We start from the raw sequence: 27,877 nt of genomic DNA, 5'->3' as shown, positions 1-27,877 counted from the left end.
AGCATACACCTAGTGGGGTGGAAAAGCGTGCCAAGAAGCTTTTGGCGTTAAATTCATCGGGTCGCATCGTACCGGTACGCAACGTCATCGTCAGCATCTTCCCAGCCGCCCGTTTCTTCGATCGTATGACGTCACACTGCAACCTAAGACCAGGTGATGTACTAGATTAAGAGTCTAATAGGAATAAATGCCTTATGCAAGATCGAAGTACTAGTATACTAGGAGAAGGGTTGAATAAATTCAGGCGAAAAAAGCAACTAGTAGTGGCTAAATAAACTGGTTCATGATATCATTTTAAATTTATTTCGGTCGTTAAATTTTTATTCTATGAATTCCTAGAAATAATTTCGGAAAGTGTTGGTTCTTTAATGGGTTGTTAGTGGCTTGTGTGTTTCGGAAGTGAACCTATCAGAGTCTCATCGGGCATTTGTTACATCGCGGCTTTGCGGCAGCTTCGCTGCCTGGCGCGGAAGCAAAGTTAGTTTAGTGAGCTTCCCCGCTTGTTTCATTGGCGCCCAACCAACGGGTTTTGCTGGAAAATTAGAAGAATATTGGAATTTCTATACATACTGTAAATACAATTCTCGTAATAGGTTTAATTTTAAGTTAGTTTAGATACTTATTTGAAGTTGAAGTTGAAATATTTTGGTTTTGTTCTAGGTTTATTCTCATATAGTAGCATAGTTATTTGAATTGAGCAAAGACAAACACTGTTTATTTTCTATAAATCCGGTTTGTCTCAAAAATTAGTTTAAAACAAATTGAATTGCATTAATTTTATTGAATTATTTAGATCAAGTGAATTACATAAAATTTTGAAATTATGGCGAATCATACTGCAAATAATACTAGTTTTCTCTGGATTGATCCAAAGCATTTAACTGCCGATGAACTGGAGTATGAATTGAAAATTAGGTGCCTGGATTACCCAGAAATGTCATTAGAAGACCAACAACAAATGTTATTCACCGAACAATGTAAAGAAGCTCAAATTCCTAGAGTATTGAAACCACGAAAAACCTTACTTGAAGAAGTAGGATTAATTGAAATCAAATTAATGATGATCAGGCATGAACTAGAAGTAAAGGTGGAACAAAAGTCTATTACAAGATTAAAACATTTATACCTCCGTATGCAAAGATCAGCAGCATTGGATGCATATCAGGTTCAAATGAAAAAGGACATATTAGATGAAATTGAGACATTGGTAGAAGTATTCGGAAATGACAGAGATTCGATCCGTAAGGATAATACTAGGAAATCGTATGAGGAAGGCGCTGTAGGTCATAGTGCGTTGGGTGTATCCACGGGCGCGTATAGAAAGAGCAGGGTACGTAGAATTACTGAATATGAATTCCCACCACCAGGACAGATTCCAAGGTCAACTGAAGTGATCCCAGAGATAAGACAAACAATGGATCCGAATGCAAACGAGTTCAGATCACAACCGGCCATCGATTCAGGAGAAAAATCAACGGTACCAGTCCAACATCGAGCTAGTGTTGGAGTGCAAGAAGCGTTGGAGAGAGAACACCCACAAGAACAAATTGGACGTCAACTAGAAAACAGCGGACGACAAGATTCGAGAGAATCTTTGTTAATCGTCTTCGATAATGGAGCACCAGAGGAAGCACACTCATCAACCAGGCTAGTGCGACAGAATACGAATGGGGAAAATGCTCAAACGGCAAAAACCATTGAGAAAATTGTAGAGGATGTGTTATCAAAAAAGTTGGAATCTGTAATGAATAACATGTTTAGAAGGCTGCAGGAAAGTCAATTCGTGAGTCCAAACAGAGATTCCAACCAGCGAGAGAATCTGTTGAGCCAGGCTCCAGATCATCTATCAAGGATTCGAGAGGAAATTCAGGAACGAAACTCAGTCGCTTCTCATGCATCTTACGACAATAACACCAGGCGAGAATGCCGTGTAGGTCAATTGATAGAAACAGAAATACCGAGTATGAACCAACAGGGAGTACGCAACAACTTTCAGATTAATTCTAATGTACCTGGAAGATGGGAAAATGCGCATGTAAGGAATTCAAATCAAGTATACCGTAACCTAGAGAATCCACGTGACATACGCCAATCAAAAGTGCCGGTAGACAAATGGCCTGTAAGATTTAGTGGAGACACTAGAGGACCGTCGGTTGAAGAATTTTTGAAAAGGGTCGAAACGTTAGCAAACAACAACAGAACGACCGAAGCAGAATTATTAGGGCAAATTAATTTTTTATTCAGGTCAGAATCAGCAGCAGAGGTATGGTACTATACCTATAGTGCAAAGTTTACCTCATGGAAAATGTTTAAATATATGCTGAAGTTGAGATTCGGAATGCCAAATACAGATAGGGTTACAGAAAAACAGATAAGAGACAGAAAACAGCAACCTCAGGAAACATTTATTGCATTCGTATCTGAAATTGAAAGGCTATCTCAAAAACTGTCGAAACCGTTAGAGGACAGATACAAACTTAACATCATATTAGAAAATATGAGGGATTGTTATCGTCCACACCTAGCTTTTATTGATTTAGACCATATCAATCTAGACGCTTTGACTAGTCTCTGTTTCGACTTAGATAAGGCTTTGTATCATACGTACAGCACAAAGACACGGACATACAACTTGAATAATGTTGATACAGAGATAGAAAATCAAATAGAAAGAGAAAACTCAGAAGAAGAAATCAATGCCATTTCATCTCACAATTTTAGGGCTAATAAACAGCAAGAGTTTAAAAACAACCAGAAATCAGAAGAAAAGTCATCGTCTACTGAACAAAGCAACATATTGTGCTGGAATTGTCGGCAGTTCGGCCATTTCTGGCGCGAGTGCAGAAAACAAAAACAAATTTTCTGCCACATTTGTGGCGAAATAAACGTATTAGTTTCTACATGTCCAAATGATCATAGAATCGAACAAAAAAACTAAAGAGTAGAGAGGTCGATGGGAGTGACCAATCTGTCAGATATAACAAATCTTCCAAAAAACTTCAAACAGAATCCAACATAGAGTCTCAACCAATAATCCAAATAAACATAAAAACGAATAAATGTCCTCATGTAAAAATAGGAATATTAGGCAATGAAGTAGATGCACTGTTAGATTCAGGAGCGGCAATAAGCATTATAAGTGACCCGACAATAGTAGCTAGGCATAATTTCAAAGTATGTCCAACTGATTTAAAAATTAGAACTGCGGATGAAACTGAACACCCAGGAATTGGAATGCTTCATATCCCGTATACATTTAAAGGAGTAACTAAAATAATTCCAACCCTTTTTGTTCCACAAATAGCTAAACAATTAATCCTAGGAATAGATTTCTGGAACATATTTGGCATCAAGCCAGCAATAGTAGAAAGGTCAAAATGGAAACCACTAAATACAGTAAGTTCAATTGAAGTAGACGAAATTGAAATACAAACTGCTACTGAATACTTCACTGAAAATTGTGAAGAAATTAATTTCATACTTGAACCGACAGGACAGAAGCTGATGATAAAAGAGAATTTCAAAGACGAATCATTAGACATTCCGACAGTAGAAACTCCGGCAGACATTGATGTAGAGAAAATTACGATCGAGCATGAATTAACTAAACCGCAAAAACTTGAGCTCACTAGAATACTAAACAAATTTAAAACGAATTCTAAACTCGGTCGGACCAACTTATTAAATCATAAAATTGAATTAATTGAAGGAGCGGTACCCAAAAGACCACCAAAATACAGAATGTCGCCAGCTATGCAAATAGAAATGCAAAAAGAAATAGATCGAATGATTGAGCTTGACGTTATCGAGGAATCTTTTTCAAATTGGTGCAACCCGTTGTTGCCAGTTAGGAAACCGTCAGGTGAGTGGAGATTGTGCTTAGATTGTCGAAACATAAACAAAATCACAAAAAGCGAAGCATATCCACTCCCGGACATGCAGGACATATTAGCAAAAATTGAAAAAGCTGCTTATTTTTCAGTAATAGATTTATCAAAAGCCTACTGGCAAATTCCATTAGAGGAAAACAGTAGAGATTTCACCTCGTTCAGGTCAGGAAGAAAGCTATACCGATTTAAGGTCATGCCATTCGGTTTGAAGGGAGCACCTACAACGCAGACAAAATTAATGCATAGAGTTATAGGATTTGATTTAGAGCCAGCAGTATTTGTGTACATGGATGATATAATCATTCTCACAAATACATTAGAGGAGCATTTCAAACTCCTAGAAAAAATAGCCGAAAGGATAAGTAATGCAGGTCTAACAATTAGCTTAGAAAAATCAAAAATATGCCAGAAAAAAGTTCATTACCTAGGTTACATACTGTCCGATGAGGGAATTTCAATAGACAGCGAGAAGCTGGAACCAATCCTCAGCTATCCGGCGCCAAAAACAGTGAAAGAAATCCGCTGCTTAATCGGTATGATTGGGTTCTTCAAGCAGTTTATTCCCAACTACAGTGAAATCCTATCGCCCATAACGGACCTCCTAAAAAAGAACAGTAAATTAGTATGGACTAACGAAGCAGAAACTGCCTTGAATAAGCTCAAAAGTTTGCTCACATCTCCACCGATTCTCGCAAATCCCAAGTTTGGAGCGCAATTCATCATTGAGTCTGATGCGTCAGCTCATGCCGTTGGGGCAGTTCTCATGCAGGTGCAAGAAGGCTTGAAGAGACCCATTTCGTTCTATTCAAAAAAGCTGTCGGCTACCCAACAAAAATATTCTGCCACGGAGCGAGAATGTCTGGGCGTCATACTAGCGATTGAAAGGTTCCGACACTATGTCGAGGGAACCGTATTCAAAGTAATCACTGATGCGCAGTCGTTGAAATGGCTGAATCAAGTTTCAGTGGAGGGCAATTCGGCTCGACTAGTGCGTTGGGCGATGAAATTACAGCAACATGACTTCGAGCTGGAATACAGAAAAGGAGGGTTAAACTTGATTGCAGATGCGTTGTCTAGAATAAATACCATAAATGTGCTAGCGAATGACGTGGAGTACGATAAGCTAAAGAAGGATATTTTGAGTAATCCTCTAAAATTCAAGGATTTTAGGGTAATTAGAGATAAAATATACAAATACGTTGACGGCAAAAGTCACACAGATCCGCGGTTTAACTGGAAATATTTTCCACCACGTTGTGAGAGGATTGAAATTATGGAAGTGGAACATGGCTTAGCACATTTAGGGGCAGATAAAACACTTAAGAAAATCCAGGAAAAATATTACTGGCCTCGTATGAGTATAAAATAGACCCCATCTCGCGGTCCTTAGCCTCTTACCCAGCAACTCCTATCCCTACCTCCCCGCGATGCTGGCCGGGTTACGAGCAACCTTAGGGAAGATCGGGTAACCAACCCCGGTGGGAACTATGGTCGTATGCTGACAGGGAAGGGGGGTTTGCTCCTCTCCGGAGGTGCAAATCTTATTGAGCGTCTGTTCTCCATGTCAGGATCGGCTCACAACAGCGTCTGTTCTCCATGTTAGGGGCGGCTGATCATCGTCCGAGTGTCAGCGAGGGACTCTAAGTGAAACTGTGCACCATGGTCCACCGGAAATAAGGAGGAATGGTCCTCCGGAAATTTAGGGGATTTGGTGTCAGGCCCTGCAAGCCAGCCTTTAAAAATCATAAGCAACGAACAATCAACAAGAGAGTACGGACCGGAACCATCGGCGAAGACCACTGCGACGAAAAGGGACTAGCGATTGGAAACTCGGTTCGTGGAACTGCAAATCTCTCAACTTCATCGGGAGCACACGCATACTCGCCGATGTGCTCAAGGACCGTGGATTCGGCGTCGTAGCGCTGCAGGAGGTTTGTTGGAAGGGATCAATGGTGCGAACGTTTAGAGGTAATCATACCATCTACCAGAGCTGCGGCAGCACACACGCGCTGGGAACAGCTTTCATAGTGATGGGCGAAATGCAAAGGCGCGTGATCGGGTGGTGGCCGATCAACGAGAGAATGTGCAGGTTGAGGATCAAAGGCCGGTTCTTCAACTTCAGCATAATCAACGTCCATAGCCCACACTCCGGAAGCACTGATGATGATAAGGACGCATTCTACGCGCAGCTGGAACGTGAGTACGACAGCTGCCCAAGCCACGACGTCAAAATCATCATAGGAGATTTGAACGCTCAGGTTGGCCAAGAGGAGGAGTTTAGACCGACTATTGGAAAGTTCAGCGCTCACCGGCTGACGAACGAAAACGGCCTACGACTAATTGATTTCGCCGCCTCCAAGAATATGGCCATTCGTAGCACCTACTTCCAACACAGCCTCCCGTATCGGTACACCTGGAGATCACCACTGCAGACAGAATCACAAATCGACCACGTTCTGATTGATGGACGGCACTTCTCCGACATTATCGACGTCAGGACATATCGTGGCGCTAACATCGACTCTGACCACTATCTGGTGATGGTTAAACTGCGCCCAAAACTATCCGTCATCAACAATGTTCGGTACCGACGACCGCCGCGGTACGACCTAGAGCGACTGAAGCAACCTGATGTCGCCACTGCATACGCGCAGCATCTCGAGGCAGCGTTGCCGGAAGAGAGTGAGCTCGATGGGGCCCCTCTTGAGGACTGCTGGAATACAGTCAAAGCAGCCATTAACGACACAGCGGAGAACAACGTCGGGTATATGGGTCGAAGTCGACGGAACGATTGGTTCGACGAAGAGTGCAGACAGATTCTGGAGGAGAAGGACGCAGCGCGGGCGGTCGCGCTGCAGCAAGGTACCAGCAGAACGTGGAACATTATAGACAGAAGCGGAAACAGCAGCCCCGCCTTTTCAGGAGAAGAAACGCCGCCTGGAAGAAGCGGAGTGCGAGGAGATGGAACAGCTGTGCCGTTCTCAAGATACACGCAAGTTCTATCAGAAGCTCAACGCATCCCGCAAAGGCTTCGTGCCGCGAGCCGAAATGTGCCGGGATAAGGATGGGAGCATCTTGACGGACGAACGTGTGGTGATCGAAAGGTGGAAGCAGCACTACGAGGAACATCTGAATGGCGCTGAGAGTACAGGCAATGAAAGTCAAGGCAGCGGAGGAGATGACTACGTCAGTTCAGCGGACGATGGAAGCCAACCAGCCCCCACCTTGAGGGAAGTTAAGGATGCCATTCAACAGCTAAAGACCAATAAAGCAGTTGGTAAGGATGGTATTGGAGCTGAGCTCATCAAGATGGCCCCGGAAAAGCTGGCCACTGGCCTGCACAAACTGATAGTCAGAATCTGGGAAACCCAACAGCTACCGGAGGAGTGGAAGGAAGGGGTTATATGCCTCATCTACAAGAAAGGCGACAAGCTGGAGTGTGAGAACTTTCGAGCGATCACCATCCTTAATGCCGCCTACAAAGTGATATCCCAGATCATCTTCCGTCGTCTGTCACCATTAGTGAACGAGTTCGTGGGAAGTTATCAAGCCGGCTTCGTTGACGGCCGCTCGACAACGGACCAGATCTTTACTGTACGGCAAATCCTTCAAAAATGCCGTGAATACCAGGTCCCAACGCACAGTGGTTCCATTCCCCTAGAAGGGCGGTCAAAAATATAAATTTCGGAAGTTATACGGTAAAATGGTGTACTTTTAGTATTTTTCGGGTTAAACAGCCTATTTGTTAATTATTTGGTAGGCTCAGTCATTATCATACTTTACGAAGCCGATTTCAGTATTATATGCAAAAATCCAACAAACAACGTTCAATTTACATTCTTGAGGAAGATGCGTGGGTGTGAAGATGCTTGTTATTGTGAAAGTAGTAAACGAAAATACACCTGATTAATCCACCTAGCAATGTTAATGCCTTTCTAGTGCATATGAAAAAATAGTATTTTTGTGATAACTTTTAGACCCATTGTGCGATCTAGTCAATTCTTATTAGAAAACAAAAGGATATGATTCCGCAACTTGTTCCGAACAAATCGGTTGAGTCTAGATGAACATTTGAAAATGGGGGTAACAGCCAAAATTTATTCCTTCTGATTCTTTGTCCACATATATAACTAAATATGTAGACGAAGAATTAGAAGGAATAAATAGTGGCTGTTACGCCCTTTCCAAATGTTGGTCTAGAAGTATGAGTGCCTAAAAATAAGTGAGTGTTTTTTGGCACATACATACGCACACATACACACGCACAGACATATATTATCTGGTATATAATACTATGGGTCTCCGAGCATCCTATAACAGTTCATTTTTGGAACAAACGTATAGCCTTTACGTATACTTAGTATATGAGAAAGACAAAAAGGTTCAATATATCAATTTAAAGTTAAATATAATACTATTATACCACGATATTCTCAGAGATGTCAGATGCTTTTCAGTCTCATAAAGTTGACCATGATAAAGAAAACATAATACTCGTGTTCATCAATTTGGTATTTTTTTACCATCGATTATTTATTTCCAAGCTCAGTCGCAGACTGTGGAAACTGAAATCCCATTTAGGCAGCAGCCAGAAATATGAATACACTTGAAGGATATTCAGAAAGAAATTATAGTACACGATTAAATTGAGCAGAAAATATGATATCTGTTGAACAAACATAATTTTGTTATTTGTTAATTACACTTAGCTTTTTCGTGGACTGTTGCAGCTGAAATAGCCTTTAGATGAAAGATAGGAGTGTAAATATCAACTCAGAGGATGTTTCTGGAGGGGATTTGAAGGGGAAACATACTTTCTTAGTGGATGAAGAAGATAACAAAATTGAGTAGAAAATTGTGTTTTCGTCAAATAAACATAGTACAGCTATTTGTTTACCATTTGCTTGATCGCAGATGGTCGCAGCTGAAATAGCCTTTAGACGACAGATTAGAGTGTAAATATTTACTCACATGATATTTCTGGAGGGGATTTCAAGGGGAAACATATTTTCGTAAAGGATGAAGATAACAAAATTTAGAAGAAAATTGTTTTTCCGTCGAAGAAACATAGTGGAGTTATTTGTTTACCATTTGCTTGGTCGCAAACGGTCGCAGCTAAAATAGCCTTTAGATGACACATTAGAGTGTTAATATTTACTTAGAGGATGTTTCTAGAGGGGATTTGAAGGGAACCATACTTTCTTGGAGGATGAAGATAACAAAATTTAAAAGAAAATTGTTTTTCCGCCGAAGAAACATAGAAAAGTTATTTGTTTACCATTTGCTTGGTCGCAAACGGTCGCAGCTGAAATAGCCTTTAGATGACAGATAAGAGTGTAAATATTTACTCAAGGGATGTTTTTGAAGGATTTGAAGGGGAAACATACGTTCTTGGCAGACGAAGATAACAAAATTTAGAAGAAAGTTGTTTTTCCGTCGAAGAAACATAGTAAAGTTATTTGTTTACCATTTGCTTGGTCGCAAACGGTCGCAGCTGCAATAGCCTTTAGATGACAGATTAGAGTGAAAATATTTACTCACAGGATGTTTCTGGAGGGGATTTGAAGGGGAACCATACTTTCTTGGAAGACGAAGATAACAAAATTTAGAAGAAAGTTGTTTTTCCGTCGAAGAAACATAGAAAAGTTATTTGTTTACCATTGGCTTGGTCGCAAACGGTCGCAGCTGCAATAGCCTTTAGATGACAGATTAGAGTGTAAATATTTACTTAGAGGATGTTTCTGGAGGGGATTTGAAGGGAAAACATACTTTCTTGGAGGGTGAAGATAACAAAATTTAGAAGAAAGTTGTTTTTCCGTCGAAGAAACAAAGTAAAGTTATTTGTTTACCATTTGCTTGGTCGCAAACGGTCGCAGCTGCAATAGCCTTTAGATGACAGATTAGAGTGTAAATATTTACTCATAGGATGTTTCTGGAGGGGATTTGAAGGGGAACCATACTTTCTTGGAAGACGAAGATAACAAAATTTAGAAGAAAGTTGTTTTTCCGTCGAAGAAACATAGAAAAGTTATTTGTTTACCATTTGCTTGGTCGCAAACGGTCGCAGCTGCAATAGCCTTTAGATGACAGATTAGAGTGTAAATATTTACTTAGAGAATGTTTCTGGAGGGGATTTGAAGGGAAAACATACTTTCTTGGAGGGTGAAGATAACAAAATTTAGAAGAAAGTTGTTTTTCCGTCGAAGAAACATAGAAAAGTTATTTGTTTACCATTTGCTTGGTCGCAAACGGTCCCAGCTGAAATAGCTTGTAGATGACAGATTAGAGTGTAAATATTTTGCTCAGGGGATATTTCAAGAGGGAATTCAAAGGTAAAACATAAGTTTCATGAGGTATGCCAACATTTTCACGTATAGTTTATTTAACTGGATTATCTTAAATTCGAAGCCTTATACAGGTCATATTAGCTCAAATTCTACAAAAATGATGATTGCATCTTATATAGTATACCATAAAGTAGCAGTTTAGGGATATCTTGTTGAATTTCGATAAAGTCATGTTTTTGGATTTATGACCTATGGGGGAACCACTGTGCAACGCACCATCTGTTCGTTGATTTCAAGGCGGCATACGACAGTATAGACCGCGTAGAGCTATGGAAAATTATGGACGAGAACAGCTTCCCTGGAAAGCTTACCAGACTGATCAAAGCAACGGTGGATGGTGTGCAAAACTGTGTGAAGATCTCGGGCGAACACTCCAGTTCGTTCGAATCGCGCCGGGGACTGAGACAAGGTGATGGACTTTCGTGCCTGTTGTTCAACATTGCGCTAGAAGGTGTCATGCGGAGAGCCGGGTGTAACAGCCGGGGAACGATTTTCAACAGATCCAGTCAATTTATTTGCTTCGCGGATGACATGGACATTGTCGGCCGAACATTTGCAAAGGTGGCAGAACTGTACACCCGCCTGAAACGTGAAGCAACAAAAGTTGGACTGGTGGTGAATGCGTCAAAGACAAAGTACATGCTTGTGGGTGGAACCGAGCGCGACAGGGTCCGCCTGGGAAGCAGTGTTACGATAGACGGGGATACCTTCGAGGTGGTCGAGGAATTCGTCTACCTCGGATCCTTGCTAACGGCTGACAACAACGTTAGTCGTGAAATACGAAGGCGCATCATCTGTGGAAGTCGGGCCTACTACGGGCTCCAGAAGAAACTGCGGTCGAAAAAGATTCGCCACCGCACCAAATGTGTCATGTACAAGACGTTAATAAGACCGGTAGTCCTCTAGGGACATGAAACATGGACAATGCTCGAGGAGGACTTGCAAGCACTCAGGTATTCGAGAGACGGGTGCTTAGGACCATCTTTGGCGGTGGACAAGAAGACGGTGTGTGGCGGCGAAGAATGAACCATGAGCTCGCCCAGCTCTACGGCGAACCCAGTATCCAGAAGGTAGCTAAAGCCGGAAGGGTACGATGGGCAGGACATGTTGCAAGAATGCCGGACAGCAACCCTGCAAAGATGGTGTTCGCTTCCGATCCGGCAGGTACGAGACGACGTGGAGCGCAGCGAGCGAGATGGGCAGACCAGGTGCAGAACGACTTGGCGAGCGTGGGGCGTATTCGAGGATGGAGAGATGCGGCCTCGAACCGTGTATTGTGGCGTCAAATTGTTGATTCAGTGTTATCTGTATAGATGTAGACTAAATAAATGAATGAAAAATGAGTACGGAAATTAAAAGATACTGTTCAGGATGCGAAGACTGTAAAACGTCGAAACACCCGAATATTAATCGGACACCAACGATGGGAAAGCAAAAAGTGGCGGACATGCCTTGGCAGATAATATCAATGGACTACGTAGGGCCCTTTCCGAGAAGCAAACAAGGAAACACAATGCTTTTAGTTATCACAGACTTGTTTTCTAAATTCGTAGTGATACAACCTATGAGAGAAGCGAAAACTACAACTCTGATAACGTTTGTTGAAAATATGATTTTCCTTCAGTTCAGTGTACCGGAAATAGTCATTTCGGATAATGGCCCCCAGTTCAAGTCGGCTCTTTTTGGTGCCCTGCTAAAGAAATACAAAGTGACCCATTGGCGAAATGCTAATTACCACCCGGCCAATAATCCAACGGAACGGGTTAATAGGGTTATAACGTCCGCTATTCGGGCGTATTTAAAAGATGACCAAACAGACTGGGACCTTAACATACAGAAAATAGCAATTGCAATACGTACAGCTACACATAACTCGACAGAATTCACGCCTTACTTTATTAACTATGGACGAAACTACATTAGTATGGGAGACGAGTATCAACGAATCAGGGACACTGAAGACAATTTAAACCATGAACCGAATATAATAAATAAAGAATTAGCAGAAATCTTCACGAAGGTTAAAGAGAATCTTAAAAAAGCCTATCATCGATACGAAAAATATTACAATATACACGCAAATGATAAGCTACCTGATATGGAAATTGGAGAACTAGTGTACAAGAAAAATTACTTTCAATCAAATAAATCAAAGAAATTCAATGCTAAACTTGCAAAAACCTATTCAGTTGCAAAAGTTATCGGAAAGATTGGATCAAATTGTTATGAGCTAGAAGACGAGAAAGGAGTTAGACTAGGAATATTTAAAAGAGCAGATCTAATGAAGAGAAACTAAAAAAAAACAAGGGTAAAGCTATGTAAGTGAACTAAAACAAACGAAAAAAAGAAAATACGCTTCGCGGAATAACGAATAGGCAGATTGAATAACGCTATTTGATGAGACTGTAGGGGGATTCGTGCTCTAGAGTCTAAGGGCCAATTTTAAAACATTCCTGGAGCCCATAGTGGGTGAAGAAGGGTCAGTACCATGGATAGCAGTGGGAGTCTGGTAGAGCCCAGACGATGATCAGGCAAAGATTTGAGAAAAACCATACAATCTCATTGACTTTGCAAAAATTCAATCGATTCGCCAGATTTTAAAACTATTTTAACTTGTTAAAATCAATATAAATAGTCAAGTACACGAAAAAAAAATGCGAAAAATTTAAAAAGCTATGTAAAGAAACAAAGTCGAACACTCAAAACGACATAGAAAACACCAAAACACAACTCGGTTTGTGTGAAACATAATTTCCAATAAGAATCTTTCAAAAGGAACTTGACGATCAGGTTCCAGTGCGGGAACATAGAATTATTATTAACAGAAGCGAGACTTCGGTTTTGAAGATTAGGCATAGGAATTCACTATAATATAAGCACTAAGGTAATGATTCACTAATGAGATAGATTATTTATGGTCCAATGCACCGAATGAACACAACGACGTTTGAGACGGGCGCTGTTTACTGAAAATGAACACTTGCATGAACTCGATGAATGAAAAAGTATTCATTCTAAGTAAACAGCGCACCGCTCAAACGTCAATGATGAACTCGGTGCATTGGACCATAGGAGGTTCGTTGTTCGCCATTCATACTCCAGATCATAAGGCTAGTTTTCACTTACAGATTTTTCATAGAAAAACTCTGAAAAGTGGTATGAAATTCACAATATTACCTCAATTCATTTTCATACTCCGGATCCACATAGAAGTTCAGCAGCAACATGCATTTAAACCTGTATTAACTAATGGAAATACTAAAATAAATTAAACTATTGCAGGAGCGAGTTAAATCAAAACAATGTTTTGCCGAATGAACATGAGCAAACGTCAACTTCGTCAGAAGTTCATCGGTTATGCTGTCACTTACAGTAGAGGTCAGAATGATGGACCACTTGATTATGCTGGCAGTTTGATTGCTATTAGATACCTCTTATTAGTCGTTATTATTAAAAGGAGTAATTTGGTTCCATTTAAAAAGGGAACATTTTGGGTCGCAGGAGATAAGTTATAAAAGTCTGTTAAGTATTTCTTAACGTTAACCCTATATGGGAAAACTGTATTAGGAATCTGTCGAGTAATTCTTGACGTTTAATACCCAAACATGGGTGAAATTTGAGCAGAATTTTGGTATGAAATAAATACCGTTTCGAACTTTGTTCAATTAAAGTAATCAAAACTATATGAAAGTGGTCCAACAGCAGAACCAAATCAAAAATCAATATTCTGGGCTACAACGAGAATAAACGAACCTTCTAATTTAGCTTATAGAGATACTTAGAAAAATATTTTCTTAGAATGATTCTAAGAAAATATTTTTCTCCGAATGTGTTTAGGGTAATGTAACGATGTTACAATATTATTAGCTATCAAAAAAAATCTTAATGAATAATCACGAAAAAAAAGAAAATTGAATTCAAATATACTGGACAAATGAAACAAGTCCCCTCGTATTCTTTGGTAGCGAATAGCTGTGAGCTATAAAAAAAATTCATGCAGTTTCATAGGAGCTCACAAGCAACCAATGAAAAACCAACACGTCGCCGCGTCCGATTAACAAAAGATGCCTTCCAAAAATCAGGAGGTAGAGAAATGAAATGCTAGCATCGATCTCAGTCCGGTTTAGCCATTCTTACAGATAGCTGTGGTCGGTGTGATTAGAAAACCTATAGAAGCGATTGTGAACAAAGGAAAGAATTGTAAGCGAGCACGTAAAGTAGTCACTAAGTTGTAAAGTGAGTTAAAAACAATTAAAATCAAAATTGTAACTCTAACTTAATAAGTTCCTTAACTAGGGTCGTCGCTCGCAGTATTTCGTTAGGAAAATATACTATTTTCGGTTATATGAACGATTTAAAGACCGTAAATCAGGTAATTGAGTTATTCGCCTATCATATAACAAGTTACATTGTATAACGAATTGTATTCTACGTTTGAAGATTCCTTCAAACGAAGGTCGCCGGGTCGGGCTTAAGCCCTAGAACACCCTCCGGCAAGAACACCGACACACCAACCGGAGAGAACTACAGGGGCGCAATCCCGTCATATAATAGCGCCCGGGTCCAACATCGTGAAATCCAACCTCGAAATAGTTCCCGTGATATAGATTGGTTTGAAACCCGTCCATTTGTCATCCGGACACTAGACCAGAAGCGAACAAGCAGTGAGAAGTATTTCCCCGTTATCGCTACCACCGGCGGATAATTTCCAGTCCAGGTGAGACCAAAGCACACGAGGTGATTTCCATCGACCCCATCAATCTGGTTGTCGTACAGTATCACGGCCAAGTACGGTAATTCAGACCGAGAAAACCACCCGCTGCCAGCATACACCTAGTGGGGTGGAAAAAGCGTGCCAAGAAGCTTTTGGCGTTAAATTCATCAGGTCGCATCGTACCGGTACGCAACGTCATCGTCAGCATCTTCCCAGCCGCCCGTTTCTTCGATCGTATGACGTCACACTGCAACCTAAGACCAGGTGATGTACTAGATTAAGAGTCTAATAGGAATAAATGCCTTATGCAAGATCGAAGTACTAGTATACTAGGAGAAGGGTTGAATAAATTCAGGCGAAAAAGCAACTAGTAGTGGCTAAATAAACTGGTTCATGATATCATTTTAAATTTATTTCGGTCGTTAAATTTTTATTCTATGAATTCCTAGAAATAATTTCGGAAAGTGTTGGTTCTTTAATGGGTTGTTAGTGGCTTGTGTGTTTCGGAAGTGAACCTATCAGAGTCTCATCGGGCATTTGTTACATCGCGGCTTTGCGGCAGCTTCGCTGCCTGGCGTGGAAGCAAAGTTAGTTTAGTGAGCTTCCCCGCTTGTTTCAATAATCGTTTCAATAATTGTAATCGTAAGGCTCTCAAGCAGGCATTGAAAAAAATCAGATCATGAGAAAAGATCGGGTTAATCTAAGCCAACTTGATGCTCTTCCGCGGGGCAAGTTATGAGCTTCCTAAGATCTTTGAAATTGGACGTTAGATGATTTACCGTTTAATGGTCTTTAACACTCACCAATGGAGCCAACGTTCGCTCCTACTCGTTTTTTGGCATCCATCTGAGTGAGGCAGTTCACTCATTGGCTATGGATGTAGCATAGATTGCAATAGATCAATGCTCACAATGCTCACTCACACTTCCAATTTCTGCTCTCGAGTGTTCTGTTTGTGATGGCGAAGTATCAGAAGTGGCTCCTGTGAAGTTAGCATGAGATCGCTGGTGTAATTCTAGCTGCTTCGATAGGCGAGTGATGCGTCACATTTGGTTTTATTATTATGTATTCAGCCTAAGGCATCAGTCTCTACGGTACATAACAGTCGTCTCCGTCCACTGCTGTACGTTACCAGTCACGCAGTCTACGGAGGGTCCGTAAATCTTCTTCCACCTGATCGATCCACCTTGATCGCTGCATACCTCGCTTTCTTGTGCCTGTCGGATCGTTGAAGAGAACCATTTTTACTCCAAATGCGCGTTGGTCCTCCACAAGCATAGTACAGATCTCGTACTTACGCTTTCCTGCCACGTTGCGTCTTCGAATTTGTCTGCTGATATCGTTATCGGAGGTCAAGTGAGCCCAAGTACACGAATTCTTCAACCACCTTGATTTTGTCGAATAGCCGTTGTCTTCTCTTGAGCCTACTTCGTCTTCAACGTATTAATCACTAGTCCGATCTGCTTTGCTTCCTTCTTCAGTCTGATGTAGGATTCTTCCATCTTTTAAAAGTTATAATAATGAAAGTAGTGCATGGAGAACTGGAGTGCGATGACCTGCAGCGAGCACCAGTAGGTTGAGTGCTATCGAGTGTCAGAGGTGGCATGCCGCAAATGGTCCTCCAGCTTCCACTTGGCCACACTATCACTCGTAGTGCGAGGTGCACATAGTGCTCATGGATCAATCATTGCCGCCTGAAATATTCCTGATTTGAGTGCTAGGAGACCGACTTGTGCAAAGGGATTTGGTTTTAATGAGTCGAGTGTAGTTAATCCATTCTCGCACTACGCTTGACCAATGTCCAGAATGCAGATTTCCGTTACCATTTTCTAAAACAATGGAACGTCTTATGCCTTGCGTTCTTTTCTCCATAAGTTTGCCTCTATCAAAATCCATTATATAAGAATCCGAAATTTGTAGCACATTTAGTCATCTTGTATCCGTCGGATGGCTATTTGATTTATATAGTGAACTATGATAAAAACAAACATTTTCGGTGGACTAAAATTTATATGAGTCAGCACTTCAATGGACTACTATATAAGCGTTTTTTTAATCACTACATTTTTTTGTAAGGACATGGCCGACGCTATTTTTAATTTCAAATATTATTTATTATTAAATTTGTATTATGAAATTGGCTAATTATTTACTTTATCGTTTGATTACCATTCTTGAGTTTGTTTCAATTTTGTTTGAGGTACAATTTTCGAGTTATGAATATTATCGCAAAAATGACAATTATGATGCACGTGCATCACTTAAACACACTCCGCAAACTTTGTAGTGCAAATTCTAAGTATTTAGCTTCAATCATGCAAACAAAAAAAAATTGAAATTTTGTATGAAATTTTTTTCCCGTTTTTGGCAACATCCCCATTTTGGCAACATTAAAATCCGGTCGTGTTGCCAAAATCGGGAAGGGACTGTAGTCAAATTTGCATGAAACATCTTTCAAATGCACATATTTCAAATATATGCTTGGATTAGAAAGACAAGAAATCTATCTAGAGTTTAAATGTTGGGGATAAAATTGCAACATGTGCAGTGCACAGGTTGCACATGCGGACGCGACGCCTCTGATTCATATAAAACATATATCGATAGGAATTTTGATATTAATATTCCTTTGGATACCAAAAGTGATATTGACAATGCGCTCGTATCTTTGACAAATTTAATTGTCGAAGCCAGAGGCATTGCAATTCCTAAATGTGAAATAAAATTCAACTCCATTATTATTGACGACGATCTTCAGTTACTGATCCGTCTTTAAAATGTAGGCAATACCAAAGAACTTGCGATCCCGCGTTGAAAGTTATTTGGCGAGATTTGCAAAATGAAATTTAAAACGTTTCGCTATTCTGAGAAATACCAACTTTGAGAATAATGTCACGAAGTTGAATCCCAGTTCGAAACCCTTTTGGAAATTAACGAAAATTCTTAAAAAACCTCAAAAGCCAATTCCAGCGCTTAAAGAGGGAAATAAAATTTTATTAACAAATGGCGAAAAGGCTCAAAAACTTGCTCAGCAATTCGAGAGTGCCCATAATTTTAGTCTAGGTCTCACTAGTCCAATTGAGGATCAGGTTACACGGAGCTTCGAAGACATTCTCAATCAAGAGAATGTTTTTGAGCCTTCGTCGGAAACTAATTTGGATGAAGTGAGATCTATTACTAGAAAATTTAAAAATATGAAAGCCCCGGGTGATGATGGTATTTTCTACATACTTATCAAAAAACTTCCTGAGAGCTCTTTATCCTTTTTGGTTAATTTATTTAACAAATGTTTTCAATTGGCATACTTCCCAGATAAATGGAAAAACGCCAAAGTTGTTCCAATTTTAAAGCCGGACAAAAATCCAGCTGAGGCTTCTAGTCAGTTTGCTTTCTTCAATAAGCAAACTGTTTGAAAAGATTATTTTAAATAGAATGATGGTTGATATTAATGGCAATTCTATTTTTGCTGATGAGCAATTTGGTTTTCGCCATGGGCATTCAACCACTCATCAGTTATTAAGAGTTACGAACTTAATTCGGCTCAACAAATCTGAAGGATATTCGACTGGAGTTGCTCTTCTTGATATAGAGAAAGCATTTGACAGTGTTTGGCATGAAGGTTTGATTGTAAAATTGATGAATTTTAATTTTCCTCTGTACATTATTAAACTGATACAAAATTATTTATCAGAACGCTCACTGCAGGTAAACTATCAGAATTCTAAATCTGATAGATTACCTGTAAGAGCTGGTGTTCCCCAAGGCAGCATACTGGGGCCCATTTTGTATAACATTTTTACTTCTGACTTACCTGATTTACCACGAGGGTGTCAAAAATCTTTGTTTGCAGATGACACAGGTCTCTCAGCCAAAGGGCGTAGCCTTCGTGTCATTTGTAGTAGATTGCAAAAAAAGTTTGGATATTTTCTCCACTTACTTGCAAAAATGGAAAATTTCCCCGAATGCTTCCAAAACTCAGGTTATAATTTTCCCACATAAGCCGAGAGCTTCTTATTTAAAAACCTTCTAGCAGACATATTGTCACTATGAATGGGGTTCCAATTAATTGGTCTAGCGAAGCTAAATATTTAGGACTTCTGCTAGATCAAAAATTAACTTAAAAAAATCACATTGAAGGCCTTCAAGCCAAATGTAACAAATATATTAGGTGTCTATATCCACTTATAAACAGAAAATCAAAACTTTGTCTTAAGAACAAACTTTTGATTTACAAACAAAGACCAGCCATGTTGTATGCTGTGCCAATATGGACTAGTTGCTGCAATACCAGAAAGAAGGCACTTCAGAGGATTCAAAATAAAATTTTGAAAATGATTCTGAAGTTGCCTCCGTGGTATAGTACAAATGAACTTCATAGAATTTCTAATATTAAAAATTGCAACAAATGTCCTATAAAATAATTTCCAATTTTAGACAAAAGTCGTCTTCTATTGCAACGATTATCTCCTTGTACCCTTAGTATAAATGGTTAAGTTTAGTTTAAGTAGAAAACATTGTAATTCCTACATGGTTTAATTCAACCAGAGGAAATATCCTAACTGCCAGAGGCAATTGAAATGTATTAATAATAACTATAACTAAAAGCGTAACATAGCAAATAAGGATGATAGTGTTAAGAAAACACGGAACACCTAGTCTAAGAGATAAATGCATGTATTAGATAATTAGCAAATAAAAATAGTTAAAAAAAAAAAAAAAAAAAAAAAAAAAAAAAAACTGCGAGGTTTCTAAGCCAAGTAACCATTTTTGCATTCGTATATCATGAGGCTAACACGATGATACTTTTATGCCCAGGGGAGTCGAGACAATTTCCAAGCCGAAAATTGCCTGGACCGGCACCGGGAATCGAACCCAGCCACCCTCAGCATGGTCTTGCTTTGTAGCCGCGCGTCTTACCGCACGGCTAAGGAGGGCCCCCATGGTTGGCATTTGTATTGCTATTTTTTCCGCATTTATTCCGGTTCATAAAGCTGATCCGATCATTGTGGTTCATGCGATGGTTCTGATTATAGTTGTTTCCATTGAATTTGTTGTTTCTGCTTTTGTTAACCATTTTATTGCTTATGTAGGGACACGGCAGGTATTTCCGTCCATCGTCGTAGGGGCTAAAACCAACGAAAGCAACGTACATTTGCTAGAACTCCACTATAGCAGATCGTTTCTCCTGAGCTTACGATTTGGTACGTATGAGTTTCACAAAAAAGCGTCTCTTTTATTGGTTTTCGAGACTATGACGAACAGACGAAAATACCTGCCGTGTCCCTAGTTGTTGTTATGTCTTTTGTTAATGAAGTAATAGCAGCCATCAGGGTTTCGACTTTTCGTTTCGAAGAGAACAAAGCAAGCATTTTTCGGGCCCAGAGAGAATCTATGTTCGTTGTTTATAGCGAGGAACGTCATTCACCTACCAATCTTTTCTCTGAAGCTAGCTCTGGAAGATAAACGAAAATCGTGCCTTTTAGATGAAATTCCTTTTTTATTTCATCACTTTTACCTCTCACTCACTTTTCGTGAGAATTATCGCAGAACAATTATAAAAATTGTATGGCCACGGCGGGACTCGAACCCAGAATATCAACAATAATAGCCAAAGGGATGCGCTCACTCTAGCCACACCACCACGGTGTTGGTAACCGATTATTTGTACCATAAAGGCTACTACCGTTTGCAAAGCTGATGGCATCGAAAAAGCTCGGGTATGACAGAAAACGAGCAAACCAACTTCCCGCGGCAATCGAAGTGAGCGAAAAATGGTTATCACTCTCCAGACTGTTTTTCTTTCCCGAAAAGCGATTTCTCCCCGAAAGCTTTCGTGAGGGAGCATCCTGTGCTCCTGAGATTGAGTGAGCATTACGAACCCTGGCAGCCATTAATCGAATCCATCGAGCTCACCCTCTTCCGACAACGCTGCCTTGAGATGCTACGCGTATGCAGTGGCGACATCAAGTTGCTTTAGTCGCTCTATAGTTCGTACCGCAGCGGCCGTAGGTATCGAGCATTGTAGATGGCGGATAGGATCCTGAGGCCGGTAATGACGGAGAAATACTGCTCATCAATCAGAACATGGTCGAGGCAGCTTGGAGGCAGCTGTTTTGTTATCTTTGCAGATACGTATTTCGACCTCAACTGTGAGGCCATCTTCAGTATTTCGTACATGACTCGACTTAATGTGAGAACATTGGTGCCATGCTAGCAGATGGTATGCTCCTTTTCTATATGAGCATCTGTTTCTTATAGCGACACATGTCTGTTTCCAATGTTAGGGGTGAATGATCACAGGAGCATAATCAAGAAATACTGAATGAGAACAGTTGACCATTTTGATATCTAATTCGAGGAATTTTGAAAATATTTCAAAAAGTAATTTTGATTGTATGTAATATTGAGAAAAAAAAGCTTATCACTTGCATTTAGTCCGAGAATAAAGGTCGAAAATGTTGAGAATCACTGGATCACGCTGATGGAAAACGAAAGATGTATGGGGGAAAAGATGGATCCTTGAAGCAACGCAGCGAAAGCAAAATGAAATGATTTTGCATTTGTGGGGTTCGGTTTCCTTCGCAGCTTTAGGATGAGCATTCGCCGCTATGCTCACTCAGTGGTCAATTTGAATATTGATGAGGATGGTTACGGTACGAAATTGTGAGCAATTTGAGTGCGGATTGAATTTCTGGTGAGTTCTCTTCACACAGAGCAATCACCCATTGGATCTGGTTTCAACGTTTTGTATCTGGTTTCAATTCTTGGAACCTGAACGGATGGAATTTTCTCTTAAACTGAAGAAGCATTTTGGTTTTGGTTGATTTATTTAACTCAATTGTTTTCACCTGAAATTGAAATTCATAAACTCGAATGTTGATTCCTGGGAAATACGACGAAAACTGTGCTGTACTGTGAAAATGTAAAAGAAATTTCAACAAATGGTAAATATGATGTGATTGGTATACAATTGCACCGTTGACGCTCATTTCGAAATATAACCATTGTAACATTTTATCCCCATTCAATTATGACGCATTACCCTATTCTACATGATTTCAACCTAAAATGTTTCAATAACAATCATCTGTCAAACAATTAATTACCGTCTGCCGAACTCTTTCTTCGGCGATCGAAGCAGGCCAACACCGGTCCCGCTCGCCCCACCGTCTTCATAGCAAAGCGCGCCCACCGTATGATGGTGCATCAGTGGGGGCGGACTGCCTCCCGATCCTGACGGCATTCCACTGGCTGGCCCGTCCGGGTTTCCATCGGCGCCGGTGCCGGCCGCGGCCGTATCCAACGACATCGTGATGTCGTACTTGCGAGGCCTCCCCCGGGACAGGTGGCGCCGCTTCAGAAACTCGTTATCGTCCACCATCCAGAACGAGCCGAAATCGTCCTCGTACCGGACGAAACATTTGTGCAGCGACAGATTCGTCCGGATTGCATTCTGGAAAGGGTTGGGCATTTGGGTTGTGCATATGGGGGAACGGGGAAGATCGTATGTTTTGGAAATGTTGGCAGAATATTTATAGCAATAGTTAAGAGAGTTGCATTGCATGGCGGAATCGTCATAGAATAATTCTATTATAGTGTCAACATGATTTGATTCAAAATCGGAACTATAAAACAAAGAATGTTAGTCATGTGTAAAGTGTTCAATTAATTATCACTGGTCGACAGGAAGTTGCATGTTTGCGTGACTGCACGTTCAGATAAGTTAAAATACTCAGTTATTACGATAATCTAAGTTATAACGTTATCTGAACGTCCCCAAGAGTGTTTTTCAGGCAAAAATGGGCCTCCTAGAGGAAACGATAGGTAGGGATTTTGGAAACTGTTCAGCAGCATATAAGCATAAAATCATATGGAGAGGCATGGTACATTTATGTGATGATTTATCTTGTGACTAAACTTTTTAGACAAATTTCATCTCATCCTTTTTATTAAATAAATAAACAAGTGTGCAATTATGGGAAACCTGAACCTATTTGCATGTTGGGAAGTACATGTCATTAGAGAATACAGCGATCAAGAAAACATTATTATCATGATTTCAAACAGCAGGTTCTCGGGCAGGTCATAAATCGGTAAATTTTACTCATATTGAATTTGGTAAATCGAAGTTTCCTACATTTTTATTGACAGCATCCGTACTCCAGCTGATCTAGCATAAAAAATAGGATCTCTTGAAACATAGCAAACTAGAAAACTTCAGCAAACTATATGACGAGGATAAGACAACCGTGGAAGAATTGTGCAAATCGCTCAGAAGACGCCCGGAAACCTGCTGTTTGAAATCATGATTCTAATGTTTTCTTGATCGCAGTATTGGGCATGTTAACCAAGAACATGTAGGTCCCAAGTTTCCCATAATACAAGTTTCATTTGAATGCTTGCACACTTGTTTATTTATTTAATAGAACGGATTAGATGAAACTTGCGTTTAGTTTAGTTTAGCCACAAGATGAATCATGTATAATGCTTCTCCATATGCTTTTATGCTTATATGCTGTTTTGGGAGGCCCATTTTTGCCTAAAACACACTTTGGGACATTCAGATATTGTAATAGCTTAGATTATCGCAATAACTTAGTATTTCAACTTATCTGAAAATACAATCATGCAAACATGCAAGCGTCTTCAACGCTCCAACGCAAGTGTCTTCAGCGATGACTTTGTGACCAAATAATCTCGGAATTTTCCCAATCAAACATCGAATGCCAGTAAGCAGTCGGGTTTTGAGAACGAAAACTACGAATTAGCATCGCAAATACGTCTACAACTATCCTAAAAATTATTAGATATAAAATATTAGAAGTAAGCGCTGCGGCGTGAATCGGTGTGAAGAATTGGCCGACCCAAAATCGGACAAATGACAGGCCAAAATTGAATAGCAGCGCATTTTCGATTATTGTTTTATTTTTTTAGAAATAGGTACAAATTTCGAATTGTCAAAGAACATATGAGTTGTATGAAAAAGTTGACTTCAAATTTCCACATAATCAAAAATTTGTTGACGGGAAAAGCCAATTTGAAATCGCAGCCCGCATGGAAACGGTTTAAACCCTTTTTTGAAAACGACTTTTTATTTATTTTTTTATCACCGTCTTCGCCTTTTTTAAGCGGTTGTTCGGAAATTCAACCTACACGTAAAAAAATAACCTTATATGTTATGGCAAAAAACCAATCGAAAATACTTATACTCTTCATTATGCCACCTAATGAATGATCCCATACCAAAAAGCTAATAACATTCGTAATGAAAATATAATGCATGTGACTATTGCGATGTATAAGTTTTTTCTTATACATATCATTAAGCGCCTGCTTTGGCAAAAAGTATTAGAAATATTAATAATAAATAACATCATTTTTTTTACGTGTAGATATGTTGATTGTCAGCTTGATAGTATTACTGTACACTAGTCTGATACATTAAATGGATGAATAAAATATTTAGAGACTATTGTTGCAATCTATTATGGTTCTTGAGAGATCAATATCATAACATTAGGTACCAATTTAGTTTAACATATAAAGGATATAATACATTGACTTCAATATCGTTGTGCTACTCAAGTATCCCAAAATAAAATATGTTTTCAGGGGATGTTGGAATGCGATTTTAGGTGAACAATAGAATACTTTCAATGCAGAATCAAGACCCATATGGGCGCCGGCAATGCGAAGCCGTACTCGCGGATGCACAACATGTAAACCGATTGGTTTACTATTTTTTGTACACACAGTTGATAGTAACTATCATACTGAGACCCATATAGGCGAATCTGAGTTTTAATGAGCTAAAATAGACCAAAACAAATTTTTGCTTTAGGGGAAAGCTTCTTAGTTGTCGACTAAGCGTGACTAAACAGGACGGCAGGGCTGTTGTGCTGCGATTAAAAATCACGATGCTACGACAAGATTATTTTGGAATTCAGTTTTCAAATGCGACTTGTTCAATGTTCATCTTCGTCTCACCCAAAAAAATTGCGTCCTGTGCTAGATGATTTTTTTGCCTTCTTCAATGAGAGAAGAAGGGGAATGTGTAGTTTGAGTAAATTACCATCGGCGTTTGACTATATATAAACACCTCAGCGTGCCAATCGGTGAGCAGCAAGCCATGATTCGGCCTCTTCTTGTCAGATCTCCGTGACGTGTGCACGCACCCACGGAGAGCTACCATCATCGCATTTCTCTTCGGCCATTCAGGGCCACACAGTAAGTATGGACAAAACTTTCGCAACACTCATAGAAAATTACCGAAAATATTGGTTTTCAGGCAATTTTTCAATAAAATCTATTTGAAAGTCATAAAATAAGCACCATAGTATCAATAACAAAGTGGTAGATAATAGTTTAAAGACGATATCAGTGTGATATAGACATCTGTGCCATATGAATACCCTAATAATGGAGATGTTAGTGGTGCTATTGCATATGTGGCATAAAGACCACCCACCGCTAGGAAATATACGCCTCTACGGTTTCGCCATCTAGCACACAGCATGCCATGATTCTGCCTCTTCCTTAACACGACCACCGGCGCGAGCACACGCGTTTTCCCCGAACAGTCTCCCATTACTCCGACGTCAGTGGCCAACGGAAGACGGACCAGCCGAAATGCAGCGAGATTCAAACCTCACAATATAAACGACAAATGCTTCTACTATGTGGAGTAAAATTGATGCATTCAGATGACATTTTTGTGGAAAAGGTCTGAAACATCACAATTCTGCAATGGTGGACAGGTCATGTTTCAATCCGGGCGGCCAATAATCCAAACATTAGGATTAGGTAATACACTTAGATTGAACTAAAAATTACTATTAAAACAGTAACTTTCGTCTTGTCGTAAGGCGAGTTTGTACTATTCCATTTAATTCCACTACTTTGTTGTACCTTTGATACATGCGTATTTTGACCTCAACAACGACAGGTTGAGTCAAATACGAGACACTGAAGACGGCCTTGACGGTGCTTGATGGGGAAGATGTTGAAGAATTTGTTTATCTTCGAATACATGACATGTGACATGTGACAATGACGTTTCCTGTGCAGTGAAAAGACGTATTGCTGCTATGAATAGGGACTTCGTCGAATATTGGAAACGAAATTTGCTCTGATTCGTTAGGATGTAAAAAGAGGTGGACCGGAAAGCTTTTGGGGTTTTCGAGCGAAAGGTGCTACGTACAATTCTCGATGGGAAATTGGAAAAAAAATGTAATGCAGGCATAGTACGAATGTCGGAAGAAAGAATAGCAAAAACAATATTCACCCGAGATCCGGATAGAGGCCAGCGACTTCGTGGCTGCTGCACGCTGTGGAATCGGACCTGGGAACCCTAAACGTTTATGAAAACTGGAGGAACATCACCCAAGATTGACAATTATGGAGCTCTACAATACGTCAGTCAAAGGTTGTTTATAGCTTCTAGTGAAGTGTCTTCACTTGTCTTAAGGCGATTTCGAACTATCCTATTTTATTCCACCACTTGAAATAAACGAACGATTTATTGAAAGTCGCAGCATTATTGGATGTATTGTGGCTATCCGTTTAGATTGCATCAATTATGCTCTCACATTTCTCAACAAGCGATTTCTAAAAACTCACAACTTTCTAGGACGACTTAAAAATTGGCACATCTTCGAAAGTTCCGAAGCTTCCAGATGCTCACCTAACGGCCACACGGTGTCAATGAATGATCCTCGAATTGATTTTGATCGCACACAACTACAAAAAAAAGTCGCAGCTTTCTAGGGCGAGTTTCTAGAATTGATTACCTTTTCGGCTATTCCGGAGCTTCTGGAGCACCACTTAGTGGCCTCCCGGGGTCAACGTTTGGTTCTTGAAATGATATTGCTCTCATTTTGATGCATAAATAGTTTTGTGAAACAGTACGGTTTATGAGAATGAATTTAAAAATTGGCCCTTTTTTTCAAAATGTTCCGGAGTTCCCGGAGGACCATTTAGCGGAGTTTTGCTTTCACATTAATAACAAACCACTGTATTCTAGGACGATTTTCAAGAATTTGTTTTTACTATGGGTGTTCCGGACATTCAGCGCCAGATGACCAATGGTGGTCAATGCGTTGGTCATGCAATGATTTTACTCTCACAATGCTACAACAAGTAATAGTTTTTAGGATTCCCAGAATTGGCATTACGCCAACAATAGGTTTATAACAAAATCGCAACTTCAAAATATAATCTTCTACACCTGGTCATTTCTCCTGATGTTCCAGAGCTTTCTAAAACCACTTAGTGGCCACCCGGGATGAATGAGTAGTCTTTGTATTGATTTTGTTCGCTCATTGCTACAACACTAAAATTCTAAAAAGTCTCAGTTTTCTAGGATAAACTTTCAGAATCGGCAACTTCTCCGGATGTTTCGGAGCTTTCGGTGGTCCACTTAGTTGCCTTCTGGTGTCAAAGTGTGGTCCTTGCAATGATTTGGCTCTCAACACATGGATTACAAAAAACTGCAGCTTTCTATTTTTTTTATTTATATTTATTTATATTGAAAAGTATTTATGGCCACTTAACGCCCTACGGGGACCTGTTCTGCAATGGAAACTATAAAGTCAGCACGTCTGGTGGCTCTAAAACAATCAGAAAAACACTGCTGAGGCAATTTCAAGAAGTTTGATGCCCATATTGTTGAGGTTCCATTGAAAAATGTTTATGACCATTCTTGGCTCCACTGGGAACCCGTTCCGAAATAGCCACTTAAATTTTCACACATCTGTTGGAACCAAGATAATAAACAACAGTCTGCTGTGGAAGTTTCAAGAATTTTGACATCCATATTGTTGGGGATCCAATGAGAAATGGTTTTGGCCAACCTTGACCAAACACAAAAAGGAAGCCCAAAATAGTTAAAAACGGTTAAAAATTGCCTAAGATATAAGCATTTTAGT

The 27,877-nt window shown here is 39.9% G+C and overlaps 1 protein-coding gene and 1 long non-coding RNA gene across 2 annotated transcripts; both read right to left on the bottom strand.

The window, feature by feature from the left end:
- Positions 1-335: 335 nt before the first annotated feature.
- LOC134202725 (uncharacterized) lies at positions 336-14,110 on the bottom strand. Its single transcript, XR_009977314.1, has 4 exons — positions 13,415-14,110; positions 4,566-4,917; positions 4,315-4,491; positions 336-532 (listed from the first exon to the last, which is right to left on the bottom strand). It is a non-coding gene; the product is annotated as an uncharacterized LOC134202725 (long non-coding RNA).
- A 7,660-nt stretch (positions 14,111-21,770) lies between these two features.
- Positions 21,771-23,948, bottom strand: LOC134202724 (forkhead box protein P1-B-like). The gene has a single exon (XM_062677731.1). The coding sequence runs from the start codon at positions 22,513-22,515 to the stop codon at positions 22,054-22,056; it is 462 nt and encodes a 153-aa protein (XP_062533715.1). The 5' UTR covers positions 22,516-23,948; the 3' UTR covers positions 21,771-22,053.
- Positions 23,949-27,877: the final 3,929 nt, after the last annotated feature.

Source organism: Armigeres subalbatus, unplaced genomic scaffold, assembly GCF_024139115.2.
Source record: "Armigeres subalbatus isolate Guangzhou_Male unplaced genomic scaffold, GZ_Asu_2 Contig1375, whole genome shotgun sequence".
Classification (NCBI taxonomy): domain Eukaryota; kingdom Metazoa; phylum Arthropoda; class Insecta; order Diptera; family Culicidae; genus Armigeres; species Armigeres subalbatus.
The sequence above is the reverse complement of the archived record's forward strand: the minus strand, read 5'-3'. Positions and strand labels throughout refer to the sequence as shown.